This window comes from Varanus komodoensis, unplaced genomic scaffold (assembly GCF_004798865.1).
Source record: "Varanus komodoensis strain SLA01 unplaced genomic scaffold, ASM479886v1 scaffold7_1, whole genome shotgun sequence".
In the NCBI taxonomy this organism is placed as follows: domain Eukaryota; kingdom Metazoa; phylum Chordata; class Lepidosauria; order Squamata; family Varanidae; genus Varanus; species Varanus komodoensis.
The window spans coordinates 3,447,597-3,468,351 of NW_025336479.1; the positions used below are offsets into that span (position 1 = coordinate 3,447,597).

At 43.5% G+C, this 20,755-nt stretch overlaps 1 protein-coding gene across 10 annotated transcripts in view; it reads right to left on the minus strand.

Moving 5' to 3' along the window:
- Positions 1 to 20,755, minus strand: part of MXRA7 (matrix remodeling associated 7) — a 69,820-nt gene that overhangs the window by 16,861 nt on the left and 32,204 nt on the right. For 3 of the 10 annotated variants that reach the window (XR_006416986.1, XR_006416983.1, XR_006416987.1), the window contains exons 3-4: positions 16,506 to 16,663; positions 5,004 to 5,097 (exon numbers count right to left, since the gene is read on the minus strand). Coding sequence is in view for 5 of the 10 variants with exons in the window: in XM_044453899.1 (XP_044309834.1) it covers positions 806 to 861; positions 5,004 to 5,097 (150 nt within the window). In the remaining 5 variants the exon portion in view is untranslated. Of the gene's footprint in view, positions 1 to 546; positions 628 to 805; positions 862 to 5,003; positions 5,098 to 16,505; positions 16,664 to 20,755 lie in introns of those variants that run through there. The other 7 variants (XM_044453897.1, XM_044453900.1, XM_044453902.1 and 4 more) reach the window with 5 other exon arrangements.

Sequence of the window (20,755 nt, forward strand, 5' to 3'; positions counted from 1 at the left end):
TTGTAGTAATAGCCCCATTCTGCTGCATGCCATTAATCCTGGGAGACAGTTCCTCCAGGCACAAAAGGGGGTCATAGTAACAGTCAGAAACTCAACCTAATGCGGAATGGAGAGAAATACACTCTCCAACTTATGGCAACGCAGTCAATTGGACTGAAATTTTGGCACTTTCAAATCTGGGAGGCCAGGTGGCCATTTGTAGTCGCGGGGCAAAGCTCTGAAAGGTCCTGAACTCCTGGGGCTCACTCTCGGTATGTGCACTGTTGGTATCTGGGAGAAGTAATCCAGGGAATAGATGGAAAAGGCCAGCATGTTTTCCACGAGGGAAAGGCCAGCAGATCCTGTTTCATTCTATTGATTTGTGGTGCTCATGGTAAATGAAATGGGGGCACAGAGGGGAAGGAGACTAATTAATTAGTTATGAAGAGGGAAAAGGGAAGGTGGGAGGTGCGGGAGGGGAGGGGAACATGGTCAACTTTAGTTTCAAGTCACATTAGCAGAGGTTACAGGTGGTACCACTACTTCTAAGAAGCATCGTCTCCTTACCAAAAAGGTTTGTAAGAAAGTTTGTGGCCGAGGACCTAAGGTACTTGCTACAGGGATGTGAGGTCAGAGGTCAGCTCAATCCTGTAATATAAACGCAGCAAACCCGGGTCACATCAAAATGCTAGTATTGCCTGAATGGGGGGGGGGGGGTGAAAGCACGCGCATGTGTGTGGGTGCATGGGCGCGCCGGGGATCGCGTATAAGGGGTGGGGTGGGGGATGGCGTGGCTTCCCTCCGCTGATCCAGTGTAGCTCCTTACCTGAGGGCAGCCCCGCCCCAACAAACCAGCTAGAAAGAAGGATGGTTTGGAGAAGCCTGAAATGAAAAACTGCTGATGCCACAACCAGCACTCAGAAGTAGTGGGAAAGAAGGTAACAAACAGAACTACAGCTTGGAAAAACACACGTACACACACACGGAAAATATGGCACATTGACAAGAAACAGAGAATCCGTTAGAAGAAATGCAACAATATGCCAATGCCAATTAATGCGGGAAGCTAAGGGTATGGGGTGGAGTTTTGCAAAGGGCTCTGCACAGAGACAGCAAGCAGTATGTATTCCAGGTGAATATATGCTGGAATATAATATAGAGCACAGGAATCACTGTCAAACTACCATGTTTAAAAACACTGAGGTTGCAACCCAGGAGACAAAGGGTGTCAAGAGTACACACTCATTCCTTATGAAAAACTGTCCTATAGACCGATTCCCTTTTCTATTCGATGGAACAGCAACTGTGATCATTCAGAATGGAGACCAGAGAATTTCATCTAGGGTTCGTTGGCTTGTTTTTTTGCATGGGTTGGCTTAGTATCCTTGGTTTAAAGAACATTCTCACAAGGAATGAGTGTGTCTGTAAAGCAGGCCTGCTCAACAGAAGAGTCCCAAAACATAGGCAGCATGTCAGTTTCTTGTCCACTTCCAAATGAGTCCTTAGCCGTGTAGTTACAGGATTTAATAAGCTGCTAAATGTTGCTCGCATGCCAATGTATTGCCATAAATTGGCCAATTGTGCACAGCTGCTGCAGAACACAGAACCAAACTGTCTATGGATGAGCTACGTTTAAAGATATAATTTCTAAAAGCCTACCAACATCACCTTATCCATTTTTTCAGGACACTCGGATAAGGAATCTGCAAGACAAAGCTATGGTCCACACTAGCAGAAACATGCCCAGGCTTTCGCAGGTAAGGTGAAGGCTGGGGATCCAGTAGGAAAACATGACAAAAAAAATCTCACACCAATCAGTGGTGCGGAGCCAATAGAGCAATGGGGCAGGCATCCTCTTTGACCTGCTGACATTACCCATTAAAAGCTAGCCAGCAATTGTGCAACTTTTCATATTGGCAAGAGTGGGAAAAGTCAAAAGAGTCCAGCATGTCTGATCATCAGGGTTTACTTGAAAAGAAAAATGACCAGCAAAGGAAGGAAAACAAATTCTGTAAACTTGGATTCTGTTGTTACACAGCAAGTTGGATTCCCTGGAAATGTACGTGTCGACATTTTGGAAACTGAAGACAGGAAAAAATACTGAAGTGCAAGTCAGTCGTGCATTTTGCATTCATGCGTGTCATCAGTGCAAAAAGGCAAGCTGCCCTAAGCCCTGTGGTTACAACAGAACTGCAAGCTATAAACACTAAATCAACAGGTAAAAGCCTAGAACTGCTTGAAGAGTTATTACTACCTAGGTCTCAAGATTTACCTCAAAATAGGTTTGGGATGAATCTCAGGAGCTAATAGCAATTCATTCATTAGTTTGGTTTTGGTGGTTTGATTTTATCTTACTGCCCAAGCTAATGTAAGGCTCTGTCTTCAGAAAAGGCACATTGTGGACTGAAGGCTTGTACCAGGAATTAATATCACCTGCCCTGTTAAAGAAGCCGGAGTAAAGAAGCCATTTCCAAGGACAGAGAACTGGATGGACAAGAAGGCTTCCTGTTCTTTTGAGACCTGCTGTTCTGTATCTAGATGTAACAGATAACACCAGTATCCCCTTTATCCTGCTAGTGGGTGTTTAAATATGATCCATGTTTCACTAAGAACTGTAAGCCATTTTCCCCTTCCAGAGGCACACCTGGATAAGGTTGCCCATTAAGTGAACCCTATCTTTTCCCAGCCAAAGACTAGATGTTTGTGTGCACACATTTACATTTTGAACTCTTTAAATCAAGCTACATATTCAATTCCTTTGGGTGGGGGGTTAGTAGGTGGTTTTATTATATAATTATTTATCAGAAAGCAAAGTCACAACAAATCATCTGACTACCAGTCAGTTTGCATTTATTTCTTTGACTATTTACTTATTTTTCTTGCTTGTTTACATCACTTGGATCAGCAGCTGGGCATAGGCTTAGGCTGCAGACATGCACCAGAGGAAAGGGATGCTATCTCTCAGTAAGAGACAAGGAATCAGATATTCTGGCATATGAAACTTGTCTGAAATTCCCTCTGCTACCAACTGTTCAGCAGACAGAATCCCTGTTCTTCATTCCAGATGGTTGCGACCCACAGCTGAAGCAAGCCAAAGCATTTATACTAAAGTAAACTGCCCCATTGGATTGCAGTGGGTCAAATTACCTTAATTCTGACAGTTTACTTATAAATGGATTCCAGATTGTTCTTTGGCTTTTCCAGTGCAGATTTTGCTCATAGAAATCAGAGAAAATTTAGGTTATTTAACCAGATAACATCAATATGAATGCAAGATTCAACTTTAGACCTGGCTTCCTACCCCCATCATGACATTCTTTTCAGACCCATATCATTTTTGGAAAGTTCCAGCAGAATTCTGGGCTGAGCTCCAGCAAAAGCAGCAGCTAACATTTTCCGCTCTTAAGTAAGAGTGCATAGTCCTTGTTGTTATTGGAACAAATGTTAAAAGTGCAACAATATTATCATTTATTAAAATTTTATGCTTTTAAAGCCAGGCTCAAGTCTTAAGGAGTTACTGATTAAATATTTAGGTTTGCAAGCATGTGAGCCATAGCTGGTCAGGTAATTGATGAGTCTGACCTTAGGTCTCCATTAATACGCACATTTCTACATAGCTCAGACTGAACAGACTTCACAGAAAAAAGGAGAAAAGGCAAAGCAACCTTTCTTGACCACATCATGAAGCAACAATACAAGAAGAAATAATCAAGCAAGGGAAGAAAGTCACTTGACCAAATTTTGCTGTTTCTCTAATGTTTTATAAGAAAATCTTTTTTAAAGCATTGTTTTTTGCATGTTGGGGTCGTAGAGGGTCATATGTTGCCCATGGGTTGTGCACCCTGAAGTATGACAATGACCCTGGACCATAAAATGATACCATCTCCCAGCTGGACCCAGGAAGCTATTCCTGAAGAGCCGTTATCCGAAAAGTATTTCTGAAACAGTAAGCCCTGCTGTAGTCAGTAGGTCTTACTTCTCAGCAACCTGCTTAAAGGCTTGTGCTGCACATCTTACAGAACCAGGTAGGACTAGTTATATTGCTAGTGCTGGGACAAATGGTTTAGTGCAACAGACCCTGAAAATTTTTCAGCTCTTTGGGGTTTGGTTGGGAGAAATATTTTTCAATAGAAGGGGTGGCTTAACCTAATAGATATGGAGCAGCAGAGGGTTCCAGCTTTTCTTTTACTGCAGGAGGGTGTTTGCTACTACCTCAAGTAGTAGTGGTCAGGGCCAGGGCCAAAGGTCGGCTGAGTTGGGCACCTGCCAAGGGTCCACGCTGCCCCAGCATCTCACTGACAGTAGGCCCCTCCTCTTCCCCACTGCAACCTGCCTGTTCCCCTGCCTCTCGTCCTGGTCCAGACAATGGTGGAATAAGAAAGAGGATGAGGAGCAATAGCAGCTGGACAGTGTCCATGAGAAGGGGAAGGGATGGAAATTTTGCCCAAGGGCCCTCAAACATCTGGAGCTGGCACTGGCTGCAACAAACAGCTTCAGCCTGGCCATATTCCTTGCTGAAAATAGCCAGTGCAAACAATCCCGTGTCACGAGGCAGCATATTTCCCAGGGGCATCTCTTGGCTGCGAATGCCCGGGAGGACAAAGGGGTTTACTGTACCAGAAGCCTACCGCCTGACCAAGAAACAGAAGCCCAGAACTGATGGGGATCAAATTTAAGGTAAGCCTGTGTGATGTCTGGTGACAGCAGAACAACAACAGTCAGTCTTGTAACTCTGGGAAATGCTGGGTGTTTCCCATTTGGACAGGCTCAAGATGGATGGATGGAGCTATTCCCAGCCAAGAGATCTGTTTCCAAGGAAGTGGGCAGTGTTCCTTGTGGTGGGAAATAGTTTGCCACTCCTTAGCTCCAGGACAGTGAGAGGCACAGATATACCCTAATGCTTTGCAGTCTTTGGAAAGGGCAGAATATACCAGCCAAGTAATTCCTGGTTGCAAGTTGGAACCAAGAAAAACTGGATTAAAATCACTAGAAGTGGCTGCTGAAGTTATAGGAAGCCAACTTACCTTTGTTCCTCTTCAAGTTCTTCTTTGGTCATCATGGTTTTATACTGGTTCCCCCTCAGTTTTCCAGGACTATATTTAAAGGAGAACTGTTCATCTGCCATGAGAGAGAAGGAAAGAGAGCTAGAATATGGTGGTTAATCTACACAGTGGAAAACAGAAGACTGTTTTCCCATTCTGAAAAATGGGACGGTTAAAATCCCATTCTGGAGTGTTTTCCATCTGAAAGGATGACAGGGGAAGTACACTGGCAATGTGAGGACTCCAGAATCTATCAACTATGACTTTCAGGCTGCTGCATTCCATCTGCAGTGAGGTACAATTAAAGCCATAAGCCTGCGCACACTACGTTACTTGGGAATGAATGCCATCAAACTCAATGAGACTCATTTTGCAGCAATCCTACAAAGACTTACCTGGGAATAAGCTGCACTGAATTCAGCAGATCTTACTTTTGAGCAGACATGTACAAGATTGCATTATCAGTTTACTAAGTTCTCTATCCTTGAAGTAAAGCCTTGCAAAGCTGGCAGAAAGCAGCAAGTGCTATTTTGATGACCTTGCACTATTCAGATTTTGCCTTTTTTCTAAGTAGAGGTTATCCATTTCCCTTGCTCTTCCTATGCTTTAGTTTTCAAATAATCTATAACCATGCAGTAAGCAAGCTGTGTTGTAACAAATAAATAAACGAAAAATGTATTTCACAGGAAAAGCTGAACACATTTTGAAATTTCTACTCCAAACTTTTCCATTCTGAAATGTCTGCATCAGAAGAAATGCTTTAAAAATATTAAAGGTGGAACTTTTGTCAAAGTTAGTTAACTCTGATTACAGGCACTTGAAGCATTTCCCATGCATATTTTGCTGAAACAGAATGATCAGTTGTATTCTAACACGCTGAGTAGATTGCAGGGCCCTTTAATCTGTATCATATCACTATTCCTTAAATCTCCCCCGTAAATAAGAATAGGTTAGGGTTCGGTTTTGAGCGACTGTATGCAATAGACCTTAGCCTGCCAAATTCTGTTTGGATTTGGCTTTTAAGGGTTGTCTCCAGTGGTGTCATTTTGCTGACCGAAGCAGTCCCATCAGGAGCAGAACTGGAAGGCCCCTTCTTTCCTCCTGTACACCCTCAAAATCTGCTCCAGAAGGGAAGCTTCCAGGCAGATCAGAGGCTGAAGGTGGGGAGGAAAAAAGACAGTCCCATCATGCTAGCAGACTCCTTCAAGCACAACATTGGATTTAACCCCGTCTGTTAAGAGGTAGTTATAAAAGGTTTTGTATTCACACCTAAAATACAATGCATGTACCCATGCAATAAATACCTGCCTCAGGGGCATCATGAGCCAAGGACCTGGGACTGGCCACAAACGCACACATATGCCAAGTGTGGCACAAGCCCTCAGCGTGCAAACCCTTGAGCAAGAGCGTCTCATTTTTCCTTGCTTCCTAAACTAGAGTTCCTAAATCGAATATGGAGGTGCTACTGCACAGAGAATACAGCTTGGTAGGACCTCATTTATTGATCCTTATAGATCAATAAACAAGAATATTGATTCTTATACATCAATAAATGATGGTACCACAGGTATTTTGCACAACCAAAACAAGCCACGAATTGGCAAAATGGTTCACACCATCCATAAATTTTAATCATTAAATTAGCTGTAGTGTAATTTTTCCCTGCATTTTGTGGTGCTGGAAAGATTGCTGATACTGCAGCAGAAGCATGAGGCCTTATTTTTCATGAACAGCAAATGCAGTGGTAAACCTTTATCTGAACGGTGCCATTGCAAATTAAGAGAACTTCAAGAATTGGCACCATCATTTTAAAGAGATTTAAAGAGGAACTGGAGGAATAGGTTACCCTTTGACTAAAGGATTGCTGGCAGTGTGGAGACATATGCAGGTTTCTAGTATGTGTCATAGCTCACAAGTAGAGCGTGGATTTTTCATGTGGATGGTGTCAGGTACACTCCTAGCATCTCCGATGAAAAGCAGCAGGGTGCAGGTGATTCGGAAAATTCTGGACAACCACTGTCAGTTCGAGTTGACAATACTGCACTACATGGAAGCAACTTCCTATTCCTAAGACTTCGAGCTGGGATGGAGATCTTGTGACCCTCTAGAAATTATTAGGACACATAGGGAAAAGAGTAAGTCAGAAGGGGCCTCCTGAGCCATCTAGTCTGACCCCTGGCTCCAGCCGGCTCCACTCATGTAAACCCCAACATCTCTGACTGCTGGCTGGGGCTGATGGGAGTTGGAGTCCAACAGTATCTAGAGGGCCACAGATTCCTCACCCCTGGTTTAAGTTAACTCAGAGCATTCCCTTATCCACTATGAACTTGTTCTCCTGCTCTCCCACTAACTGGAGGATCTTACCTCCCAAACTCTGATCAGCATTGCATCTCACATGCTGGGGCAGTTCCCATGTAATGACAGCAGGCAGGGACACTTGGCATTTTATTTGGTTTAAGCTTGATGGGATTCTGCAGTGTTTCCATTCTGGGAAGTGGCAGCAGATTGAAGCAGATTTTATTTTCTGATTCTGGAAATGGACTGCACATTTTTCTACGGGCCCTGAAATTTGTGCAGTTTATAATCTGTGCAAATTGAACTGAGGAGAGAATCTTGAAATACAGGCAAATAGCACTGTTGTTGTTGTTGTTTTTTAAAGTGGCAAACTTGTAGTGCCACAGATGCATATTCCCCTCTTGTAAATATACTTGTCAATTATTTTTTTTAGCCCTGAAGAACTAAATTCCCTACTTGTTAAAGAATGTGTCAGTTTCATACCCCCCTCCCCAGCTTTACAGGGGAAAGACTGAAATGGAGGATGCAATTGATAAGTAGTTTGATAATTAAAGACTAGGACTAAATCATTATATATAGATAGATAAGGACTGCAAACAGGCAGAGGAACAATCCAGCAGCACACACACAATTATGACCCTCTCTGTGCAAATTTCAAGATTCCTGAAAGATTTAATTTGTGCAAACTGCTGCTATCAAAAATCCCCCATCCCAAATCCACATACCGGATTGATTCACCATAGCGTGAGCTGATGCCAGAAGGGGGAAATGGAATGATATCTGCCAGAGCAGAACTAGAAAACTACAGAAAGGTTCCCCTGCCCTGCCCCAGAATTCTCATGTATCCCTATGCATTAAACAACCCATAGGTGGTCCTTATGTGCAAACCAGGTCATTAGCTTCCAGTGATGGGAAATCAACCAAGCAACTGGACTATTGTTCCTAAGAAAGTACTTGAGACTGTTGTCTTCATTTCTGCAATAAGAGGAAATAAAAATATCCCTGTCACTGGAAAGCTGTATGATAACCAATACTATAGCGATCACATTAATCTAGAATAAAACTTGTAATTCAAAGCAGCTTATACATCATTCTCCTCCTCCTGCTCTCAGTCTTATCTCCACAACAACCCTGTGAGATAGGTTGGGTGGAGAGCCTGGACAGGTTCACAGCCACCCAGGTGGCTCTATAGCTGAGCGGGGACTAGCATCCAAATCACCTGAGTCCCAGTCCCACGCTCTTAACGGCGACACCACAAATATGTCACATTTCCATTTCCTGCTCCACCCGCGAGCTGATAGCAGCATGGTAAGATTCTGAGCTTCAGTATCCGGCTCTCAAGAGCAACAGGCCTAGTCGTAGATAACAGACACGCAAAGAAAACCGGAAATGGAAATCACAAGCCTTGCAGGCCAATAGGGGGTGCTAACCTGCTCTATTATAAGGCTACCAGTTGGCTAAAATGGATGAAAATCAGGGTAGGATCCGGTTTTCTTTCTTAATAGCAGATAAGAAGAGAATTCCTAAGCTGTTAATTGGATTTGGTGCCTTTCTTTACATTACAACCCAGGCCAGCCTCAGCAGTTGCGCCACTGACTGTGTTTTCTTTCTTGAGTCCTGCAGACCACATCTCTGCCCTAATTAAAGCACAGCAGTCAACAAACACGGAGCCAGAGGTTTGTCTATTCAAAGCAGGTTTTGCTAGAGCTCTTTGTTTAATGTTTCAAATCACTTCCTTGTCCTTCCTTCCTTCAGACAAGATGCCTGCAAACCATGGGCCTGGAGGCCAATTAAAGCAAGAAGCTGCACCTGTGTCTGGCAGGTTATTTTTAAGCTCACATTTATGAAGATTGTGTCTAAATAAACCCTGCACCAGCTGGACTGAGGAGCAATGCTGTGCACTGCTGAAAACTCCACAAGGGCACAGGCTTCTTATCGAGAGAGGAGAGCAGCAGGGGAATGAAATGTCTATTCTTAGGGTGCTACTTTTATTTGTAACTGCAGAGTCAATGATGTTATGGTCATAAAGCAGGCTGAGTTGGGTTCCCCCTGCCACACACACACACACAATTATGAGCCACAACTCATTATGAGCCAGGGGACTGCAGCTAATTTGTATATGCTAATGTCATACCATCAGCAACATAATAACATAGTGTCAGCAATTTGCATCTCATTTGGAAGAGTACAGAACCATCAAATAGCACTTTGCCTGTAACAGAAAATGCATCTTTGTTCAGAATTGTCATGCTTGCTTTAAGGCTCTGAGCAGTGTTTGTCTTTTGACTGAGGTAGGAAGGATGAAAAAGAAGCACATGATCATTATCTGGCAACAACCTAGTCTTCCTTGCCAACAGCAGTTTGGAGTTGTCGTGCAGCTTGATGGCTATACAGAAAGGTCCCATACGCAGCCAAAGTATTAATTCTGACAGTGAGTGGGGTCAGGACAAGCCACACTCAAGAGCTTGGGCTGTTGTTGAAACCCAGGCTAGCATGTTGTCTAAACCCAAGTGTGTTAACAAGCCACGGTTTCTTAACATGAACAAATCATGGAGAGAACCCATAGTCTGTTCCTGGGTTGTGACCTGTGGGTAGTTCACCATGGTTTGGTTTTTTTTTTTTTTTTGGTTAGGTTCAAGCATAATCATCCACATTTTAATGACAACCCATGATTCAATGACAAGCTAACTTAACCCATACTGTACCCTTGAGTGTGGGCCATCATTTGACTGAATCCAGGCACTGTTGGGCAGAAAGCTAAGAATTAAACATTGGTTCTATCCAATGAATCAATTCATTTACAAGCTAGAGAATGAATTAAATAGAGATTAGTAATGGCTGGCCCCTCTCCAAAAGTAGTTCTCAGTTCTTTACTTACCTTTGCTCATATTCCACTTATATTTAAGGGACTCCACTTTGCTTTATTTGCACATCAGATCACCCACAAGAAAACCAGTTTTTTCCAAAGGTTTACATATCTGCTGTACATGTGCAGAAGTAAGAATCTCCACATGTCTGTCATATATCAGCTGCTCCATTTTGTATTCTCAAAAACCGCAATTACAAATTTAATAATCCCAAATCTCAGTTACTAGATTAAGTGCATTCATTTCTCAAGCCATGAAGCTACCTTGCCCTCCCATGTGAGTAAGAGATGCATGCCCAAAGGCTGGGCTGGAAACAACAGTTTAATCTCTGGACTAGTGCAAGGCACGTCTGAAGTCTCCACTGACAGATCCAGTCTTCTTTTCATTTGTAATGCCAAGAAGTTATTTATCTATAGTCCAACAACCTGTTTTCAATTAAAGGCACTGCAGTTCTGATATGTTATATGATGCATTGTGATCCACATCTTCTTGTTGTCTTATGTTGTACTAAAATAAAACCCTTTCATTTGAATTAGTATAATTGCATTTAAACTCTTGCCTGGGAGAAGGAAATAGAATTTTGTGTAGTTGAGACTGATGGGCAGCCTAACAGTGACTACAAGTCAGAAAGCCAAAAATAATGTAACATTTTTAAAAATTACTTTATCCTGCTTGTGATATATAAACCTATAACTTGGGCCAAATGAAAGCCAGAAAGAGCTGCTAAAACAGCAGCAACCCTTTTCTGGAGGATATCCATTCTTCTCAACTAACAATGTTTTCCTTTTAATCCCAAATGGTCAACATGCTTCACTTAGATTCCAACTACATAAATCAAGAGCTTAAAAGCCAGAGACAAAAGTTTACTGTAGCACTGAAGCAAAAATACTGAAAGTAGCAAATCCCTTCTCACCTGCCAAATGCTTTAAGTACTTCCAGCAACCACACCAAAGCCCTGGTTTGGAAGCTTCGGAAATTAAGTTCTGTAAAATCACATTTCCCATCCTGGAAAAAACCAGTGGTGTTCCTGACCAAAGCAGGCATGAGAACCTGATTGGCTGTAAGTGAACGGAAATGCCGTTCCTTTAATTATCACACACTACCAGGAGAACTTAGAAGGGCGTTTTAATGGGTCACTGATCTTGGAAATCCTCAATAAATGTTAGTGGAACCAGTTCAAACATCCACCAATATTAAGCAGTAGCAACTCCATTGATTTGTATAGGAAAAGACAACCAGACCATTTGACCCATTCCTCCAGATCAAGGAAAGGAAAGAAAGGATGTACTGCTTTTCTATGTTTGGTGAATTCAGCCAGTATCTCATGCATAAAGCCTCAGGGTACAGAATTTTAATTCATTTTGCTCTTTGTGCAATGTAAAGTTCCTCTTAAGGAAAGTACAATCATCCCTTCTAGTTCTGATGCTTCAGCATGACTGCCCACGCTTACGTGGTCATAACAGCATCACCCACACACAAGAGGGAGATCTCGGCAAGCTTAGGTGAACTGCAAGGTTGTGGGAAATACAAAAAGTCCTTAGGGGAACAACACCCAAAACAGGTAAGTCTCAAGCTGGCCAAGTGCAGACTGAGTCCGCCAAGTAGCCATGGGATGTTGACTGATCATTGAAGAAGAAGAAAAAGTGAGTGAGGCTGAAACAGTGAAGAGGAGACCTCTCCAGCATTTTATTGCAGGTTCCACTTGGTTTGTGAATTTATTTATTTAATATCCCACCTTTTTCCTACAAGGAACCCAAGTCAGCTTAAATAATCCTCCTGCTCCATGTTATCAACACAACAACCCTGTGAGGAGGATTAACAACTCTAAGACAGGTTTCTTCAAGCAGGCACAGACAACTGTATCCCAGCCCATCTGTTTAAACAAGAGAAGCAGCTTGCCTGCTTTCCTGCCCAGAAAGTTCCTGATCCTCCTACCAAGATTTGCACTGGCTACTTTACGACTCCCCATCCTCTCATGAACGATGTTCCAGGCTGATGCAGGCAGCTGCCAAACCCAAAAGGGGGTGATACTAGAAGAGAATTACCCCTTTAAGGGAGCTATTTTATGGGAAGAATGAGTACAAATGAACCCAATTTTCCTCTAAGAAGCTGAAGCAAGACTCTGTAAACTTGTATCCCACACTGAAGGTATAGTATTCCTTACAGCAGGTCCCTAATGTAGCACCCCAGGGGACCTCCAGTGGTACCCATGAAAGCGTCCTCAATGTCTTGTCAAACAGCAACTGCAAAACTTTTAAAAATCTGCTCTTTTAAATTTATGTACATAGATTTTATATATATATATCCATAGCGACTCATCTATATAAATGCATATACTGTAACTACCTAGCAATTATACATAAGCTTCAATTAAAAAAACCTGACTGAATACCCAAATAAGTAACCATTTGAAGATAGCATCCGTATGCCACCCATTCAAATACTGAAAGCACTGTGTATTCAAATCCACTGTATTATAGAAGGTGCATACTTATCTTATTTTTATTGTGAATTTCAAGATCAAAACTAAAACCCAAACTACAACAACAAAAGGGCAAAATAAAAATAAAAGAGTGCAGTTTTCTTAGAAGTTATCTAAGTAAATGTATTACAATGAATACATATATATTCTGTAGCCCTATATATTTATATCCTTATGTATGTATTTCATTTTTATATTGCCCAATAGCTGAGGCTCTATGTATAGCAAATATGCTACTATTATTGGAGATAATTATACATAGACTTTAACAAAGGCAGCCCAAATGCCTACATATTCCTTCATTTGTAAATTACAACTAAAATACACCCATTGAAAAATCAAAAGTTTCATCAAGTCCTCCACCCACTGCATTATTGTAGGTGGATGTTTATCCTTCCAATGTTGTGATATTCGTCTTCTAGCTGCACAAACAACAGAAAATCTGTTTATGCTTGACCTTGCATTAAGTTTCAGTTGCATTAAGGCAGGCAGATAGTTAAACATGAGTATCCATAAATGTTAAAGATTTTTCCATCACATAATGTATTCAAAGGAAGCAGTCAATGGGCACTGCCAAAAGTAAGAGAAGTGTTCGCTATATTGTGCCTCTAGCAACTGGCCATGGTGATTAAGCCCGTGTTGAAAAGACGCTGTGGCATTCAATATACTTGAAACTTCACTGCCCAGCAGGAAGACCTGGGGTAAAACTTTTAGCTCTGCCCTGTGCTTTTCTGCTACTACTTTTCTGCTATGCCAGGTTCTCCTTTTTCCCTCTGTCTCTGCTTCGATTTGTACTGCACAATAGGCTTTTCTGATAAATGCCTGGGAGGAGTTTCTGAGTGTCACCTGAAAAGGAACGAAGAGGCTCCTATCAGGGTAGCTTTGGACTGAAGAAAGTACTGTGTTGGTGGGCTGACATGCCAGGTGAGGAGGAGGGCTTTTAGATGCAATATGATGCGAAATGTCTACGTTTTTTCACAGGTCTGCTTTTTATTGAAATTGCTTTAGTTGTTCAAACTGTTTAAAGCTTGTTTATTGACATTTCACACTGTATCTTATTGGATTTTTACTCTCTCTCTTTTTATCATTGTACCTATGATTATGAACTGCTGTGAATCACCAGAGAGCTCCAGCTATTGAGCAGTATGGAAATGAAAATAACAATAACAGCATTTTCAGAGATGAACCCAGCTGGAGGACTAGCTTCAGTGGGTTTGGCTAGCACCAGAAAGGAAAGTGAACATAGAAAAGGTTTATGCTAGCTTGACAAAAAATGGTGGTCCATCTATTACTGAGTCTCCAACCATGGCAATACCTGAAGCTGATGTATCGGAGATGTCCCTTATTTCTTGATGTTCACGCTCAACTTTCAGACCTCAGAGGTTAATGGGGTCTATTTATATTCCATAGATTTTTTCAAGGTATAGTCTGAAAGTACATGATGCAACAGCCTTGCTGAAGCTAAGCAGCTCCATGTTTCTTTAATGCCTGGAATGAGAAATTGCCTGGGAAGATACACTCTGGATGCTTTCTTGAGTTCCATCAGAGAAGAAGGGCAAGGAACCTGTTTAAATCAAATATGGGGAATTTGTGGCCTTCCAGAATGGGTTTTTTCCTTTTTGGCTGACAACTCCCATCAGCCCTCGCTAACATAGGCAGTGCTGAGGAATGATGGGAGTTGTAGGCCAAAACATATGGCAGGCCACTGGTCCCCCACCCAATCTAACCTCTCATCTAGCTAGCTAGTTTTTAAAACACCTTCTGACAGACAGGGTGTACTCTTATAAGGATTCGGATGCCAGTTTCCTTGGCCTGTTGAAGCAGGATTTTGTTCCTCCTTGAAAGCCAGTTGGATATACTGGATAGAAAGTTGGAATGGGGCCTTTGGTCCAGATCCCTGGACAGCATACAACTCACATGTTGCTTCCCAGCAGAAATGCCTGATATGTGTCAGCATTTTGCCACTTACCCTGGAGGTTCCATATAACCTGGAGGAAGGGTAGGATACAAATGTGAGAAAAAGAAATACTTGACTCTGCAATACTAACACATTTGATCAGGAGCGCTGCAGTGTCGAAAGTTAGTAGCAGTCTCCAACTAAAATCAGACTTGACCTGATGCTGCAAAAAACAAAACCAAGTACACCCAAAGAGCCACGTCGCAAAAGAAGAAGAGAGGAGATACGCTGCAGTAAGAGGCTCTCTTTGAAAAAGGTGGGGTGTGGGCAGAGAGCCGTCTATTTCCAACCGAGAGATACTTAAGAGTCCTGGATGCTGCAGGGTTCACTTAGAACAAAATGCATTAAGGATGTACAAAAGTTGCTGGCTAGCCATTCGAGCTCCACGTGGCCGCCAGAGGCCTCGCTAGTTCTATTAATATGCCTGAATTATATAATGTTTTTCTGTGGAAAGGCGGGGGGGGGGAGTCCTGCAAAGTTTTTGTGTAACAAACTTAAAGAACCATTCAAACACCCTCTGTTACATCAGGACTCACTTCACCCATCTCTTAGGATACTGCATGCAAACTTTTTGCTTGAATGCAGAAGTCCAGTAACAAAATCTAGCTGTAAAACTAGACTTTCTCATTTCTACTTGGCAGTACATATTTCATGACATGTATCACCTCACAAAACCAGATACAAAGGAAACTGGGATCGCATACCTTTCATAGTTGTGCAAATAGCTGTGCTTTTCTGAGCCTTGCAAGGCAGAGTGCACCTGCTGCAAAAAACAACACTTTCCCCTTATGGACTACAATTATCCTTTGCTTTTGGTCATCCAAATACCACCCCTCTGAGCCTCACTAAGAAGAAATGGTTCCATACTCCTGCTGGGACTCTGCTTGAGTACTAGTCTCTAGCTTTCGAGCATCACCCTCAAAGTGTGTGGCTGAACAACTTTGGCACCTTTTTCTTTGTCAGGACTGCTGTTGCTTAAATTTTTAAAAAGGGATGTGGAACCTCTGGACTGCAGGCCTGCAGAGATTCCCCAGGAGGCTCATAAAGGCTGGAGAGGCTGCATCCTTCTCTCCCAGCAGTAGAGAAAGGCAGGATTTCTCCAGTGCGGGGAGAAGAAACTCCTCTCTTATCTCCAGTCACTGATCCAGGACAACAACCTGCCTTTCCCTATTGAGTGTCAATGCAGTGTCCTGGTTAAGAGGGCAGGACTGGGACTCAGGCGATCTGGGCTCTAGTCCCTGCTTAGCCATGGAGCCCACTTGGTGATTCTGGGCCAGTCACAGACTCTCAACCCAGCCTACCTCACAGGGTTGTTGTTGTGGGGGATAAGATGGGGGAGGAGAATGATGGAAGCTGCTCTGAGTTCATTGAAAGAAAAAAGCAGGATCAAATTTAAAAAAAAAAAGAAATTGCAGAAGTAGGGTGTACCTTTTTCTCTGTACAAAGAGGCATGACATGGTTACCTCTGTGGTTTTTCTTGCATGGAGAAACTACTGCATAACACCTGTGCCTTCCTTTGCTTGGAAAAAGTATGCTAGGATATCGGGGTATGGCTTACGGGGAGGTCAGATCCCCTGATGTCATCTGGCTCCTGGGGGTAGTCCAGAGAGAAATCCAGCCCTTCAGGGGCTAAACCATTCCCCACCCCTGCTTTGAAAACTGCCCAATGGGCAAAAATTCAACTACGGGATCTTTTTCTTAATACCTCTATGAACAACTATGGCACATACAGGAGCCCACTGCATCTGGAAAGCTTATTTTAGGGCTCTTGTGTGTCAACTGTTGTGATTTTCCATCAAGGTGCTACAGCACAGGGGCAAGGTGTGCCTAACGAAGTGCTTTCTCCTACGCAAATAAAGTGCGGGAGGGTCACAGGTGCTCACATCTGGTGTGTTCCTGGAGCTGAGGCGTGGTGAGCGTGGGTTCCACTTCTGCCAAGGCTGTTCCTGAGGGCAGTCTTGTGGCAGCCCTGCTGCAGCCAGCGTTGCTGGACAAGCCCACTTCCTCAATGGGAGATCTCTCGCTAGCCCTTCGTGGACTCCTAGGCAGATAATAAATCAGAGGCTGCAAAGGTGCAATCTGGTAAATGTGGCCTTTCTTGGGAAAGGAGGACCATAGCTCAGGATTAACATGCATGCTTTGGATGCAGAAATTAACATTCAGCCCCCTGGCATCTCCAGAATTAATTTTATTGTAATGATCAAGATGGGTTGTTTGTTTGTTGAATCAGGCACCTGAGATCCTAAGGAATTGCTGCCGGTGTGAATAGATGAATGGACAAAACATCTGACCCTCTATCAGGCAGCTTCCTACATTTCCAAAGTAGCCCATTGACCTGTGCCTTTAACAACTACAAATTGTCCTTGCATGAAGATAAACCAGGCAAGGTTTAAGATTCTGGAACTAGTGTACAAAGTCTTAAACAACTTGGACCAGGATGCCTTTGACAGCATCTTTTCCCTTCTCAGCCTGCCGAGTTGCTGGCATCATTCTCCTGGTGGCTCCTGAAGAGCCATTGGCTCAACCTGAGTGCACACAAAGAACCTTCCATGTGGTGGCCTCCATTCTGTGAAACTCCCTGTGTCTGCAGGTCAGACAGGAACCAACATTGTGCTGTTTCTGGTACCTCCTGAAAACATCTGTATCTCAAGATGGCTTTTGACTGAGCAGCTGCACTTTTAAGGTCATCTTGGTTTTAATGCATTGTTTTTATTCTTTTATCTGTTTTATTGTTCATTGCACTGGAATTTCTTTAGCTACAGTGTGGTATAAAATGCTGTATACATAACTAAATAAAACGAGGGAGAAAAGAATTCATCTTCTTGGCATCTGCATGTCAAGCTGCTTTTAAAGGGACAACAGCAGGGCAAATGAAGAAATGTGGACACTTTGCCTTTTATTTCCCCCCAGCCCACCCCCAACTGGCTTGCTACATGAGCTCTGGCAAACGTTGTACATAATGCTTCCCCTTCTCTGAAAAGAGGGATAATGCCTCCCCTTGGCTTGTGGACATGAAATGTAAGGATTAAAGATTGTTTATTAAGCATTAGAAGCATAATCCTCCTGAGTCAATAAGTTTGTGGTTGTAAAATGGGGCTTCAAGAGGCAGCAGGAAAGGAGGGCAAGGAAATGCAACTCTCTGGCAGGAAAGGTGTGAGAATGTATAAACTGAGAGTGGGGAGAAGGAACAGGTGGTGGGCTGGCCAGTAGGAAGGGGCTTTCTCACCTGGGAGGTTTTTCAGGCCATCGGTCTGCTGCACTGGTGTTGGAGTGCACAACCCGTGTGCCCAGTCATAAAGCTCATGAGACACTAACTCTCTGCCCAAACTATTTCAAAGGGTTGATGCCAGCACAAAATTGAAGACTCTTCATGTGTACTATCCCAAGAGTCACAGGAAATGAGGGAAAGACTATAATAAATCAAACTTTCCCCATTTATTGCTAGTACAACATCCATTGTAAATAGCACCATGCCAACTTTAAAAAAAATAGTTCAAAATGTTTGTTCTCTTCTCCATAAAGATGATATGAGTTATTGAAAGTGATCCTTGCCGAGTGCCACATCTGTAGCAATAGGATCCTGGGATTAGGGTTACCAACTGGGGGAAAAAACCAAAGAAACAAAAACAAAAAAGCAAAGACGACAGAGCCTGGCCTGTTCTTACCACTTCAATGGCAGAAATACAGCAGTGGTGAATTTTTAAAAGCAGAATCTCGCACTCAGAGTTACAGATCACACTATTGTTGATGGGCCAGCTAGAGGGAAAGAATTCAAGCCACTAGGGTTTGATAATTGCATCAAGTGCCGAGCTTCTTCAAACAGTATGGAAAGCACTTAAGATGTACGTGTTTCAGCCTCTCTTGCTTTATGTTCTGTTTTCTTCCCAAATTAGTCAATTAATCATTTTATTTTAATCAGCTAATTGGCTAGTCACAAACACAGCTCTTTATAAGCTGCTTTAGAGATGTGCTCCAGGCTTAGCTAGGAGCCTTGGAGCTGGCTTATAGAGTTGTTCTAAATACTTAGAAATCATGGAAGTTGAAACCAATGTATTATGTCATTTTGTGTATCTCTGTGGGTTAGATACTTTAGTATTTTAGCCTAATTTTTTCTCTGTTACTATGACACTCAGTTTAAAACAAAAGGAAAACTGGGATTCTCTGGATTCCTAATAAGAACCAAAAGCCCCAGGGCTGATAAGCTTGGAAGCTTCTTGGAAACAGTTTTATGTGTAAGACGAGCATGCCACCCTTTGTTCATTTCTAACAGAGATCCCAGAAGAGTGATGGGCAGAGCAGGCGGAGTGTGGTGAGGGGCTTTGGCAGATCTGCGGATGAGTCCAAAGCCCTGCTGGTTGGCTGCTGCCAGGGTGGAAGCTGGTGGGGGGCAGCCTTTCCTTACCTCTCCCCCCACCCCGTTCTCCCCATTTTCCCCTTCACACTGATGGCAAAGGGAAGGAAGTGACTGTGCTGGCTCTAAAGCTAGCGTCGTTTAATGCCTCTTTGGGTGGATTTCCAGGGACAAGGCAGCTTAGGGTGCTGCAGATCCATGGCCTCTTTTGGCATGCCCTGAAAATGTTTGGGGGCCACCATATTTCGAGCACTGTGGGCATAACAGCAACGGCAGAAGAGCTTACTGCCGCTGCCTGGGGAGACCTCCATGCATAGACCTCATCCACAGAAGTGCACAGTATGCAAAGGCCCTTCCATTGCCTTCCCCGGGAGGGGGGCTCCCTTAAGCAATAGCCAAGTGTTGCCCGAATGTCACGTAAAATGTTACCACACTCCAGATGACCACATTCTCCAAGTTTGCCCACCTCAATGAAATATGGGAGATCAGATGCAAACTACGGCGGCCCTAAGGTGCTGGTATGAAATGGAACGCTGTGGAAGGATGGCAGAAAGAGGGGGCTCTTGCTCTTATCCTGTCTCAGAGAGTGAAATCCAGAGCACACCCTGTGAGTTTGTAAGTTGCATGCAGCACTTAGACACTCTCAGCATCACCGACTGAGGACCCCAGCCAGACTTCCCCTTGCCAGCTAGCAAGCTAAATCCTTAGCTTCTCTCCAGTATCTCCTAAGAGACTGGAAGGAACCGTGCTCCTCGCTTCTGCTAGGGAAGCCTGTCTGATATCTCCAGTAGAGAGAAAGGAAGTATTTCCCTTGCTAGGGCTTGTGCTACAGTTAGCTGGGGAAAACCTGGGAATTCCCTTGCCAGAAAGAAGCAGCAAAGCCCTTCCTTTATCTCTGAGCCACCCTAAGAGACCGGTAATAAGGGACCTATTTCCCTTGCTAGTGCTAGGTAAGCCACCCCAGATTTCTTGGGCCTAGACATTGCACAGCCTCACAAAACTTCTGGCAACTGTATGGATATGTCTTCTGCCTATTAGGATCCAAGCTTAGCAAATCCCCAGTTTTCCCTATCCACACAGTTTAGAATCACCCTTTTCTTGCCTTTCTTATTAGGGCCCCCTGGCAAGCATAGTGTGTGGAGAGTCCTACACATTCCAGGGACTGCTAGTCCTTCTTCTCTGTTCCTTGGGACTGGGAAGAATGCGCAGGAGGAGGTGGGAGCCACCCGCTTTGAGTCTTAGCTGCTTGGGGTCAGGCAGCTAATCCTCAGCCTTCTTCCCACGAGGGTTGTGACAGCACCCAGCCCGGCCTCACCCAAGCCTGCATTTATAGACGGTGACAGCCTTGCGCTAGGTCTTCATCCGTGTTCAGGACTGTCCTCTGTCTGGGCTCAGACTCTCCAGCTCACACACAAAAAAGCAGGCTTCCACCAGGCAGGACTGGGGATACTTAAGAGGGAGCTGTATAATCCTTCTTCTCTCCCATCTGGATTTCTGCAACCTCTGCCAGGAGGTGAGAACTGGAAACATAAGGTGAAGGGCTCCCTGGCCTTTCACATTTGTTGCTGGGTCAGAGAAGATGCCTGGAGAGGATGTGTAGAATTTGCCATGCTCTTACCATAAGCCCCGGAGTTCTTTTCTAGCCTCTGACATTGCATCAGAACGGCTGATTGCTAGGAAAATAAGCTGAAATATCAGCTGGGTTGAGGGAATTTGGGTCCACACAGAGGAAACAAAGCCTATTTTCATATCAAAAGCTTTAAGCATTACTTTCATATTGAA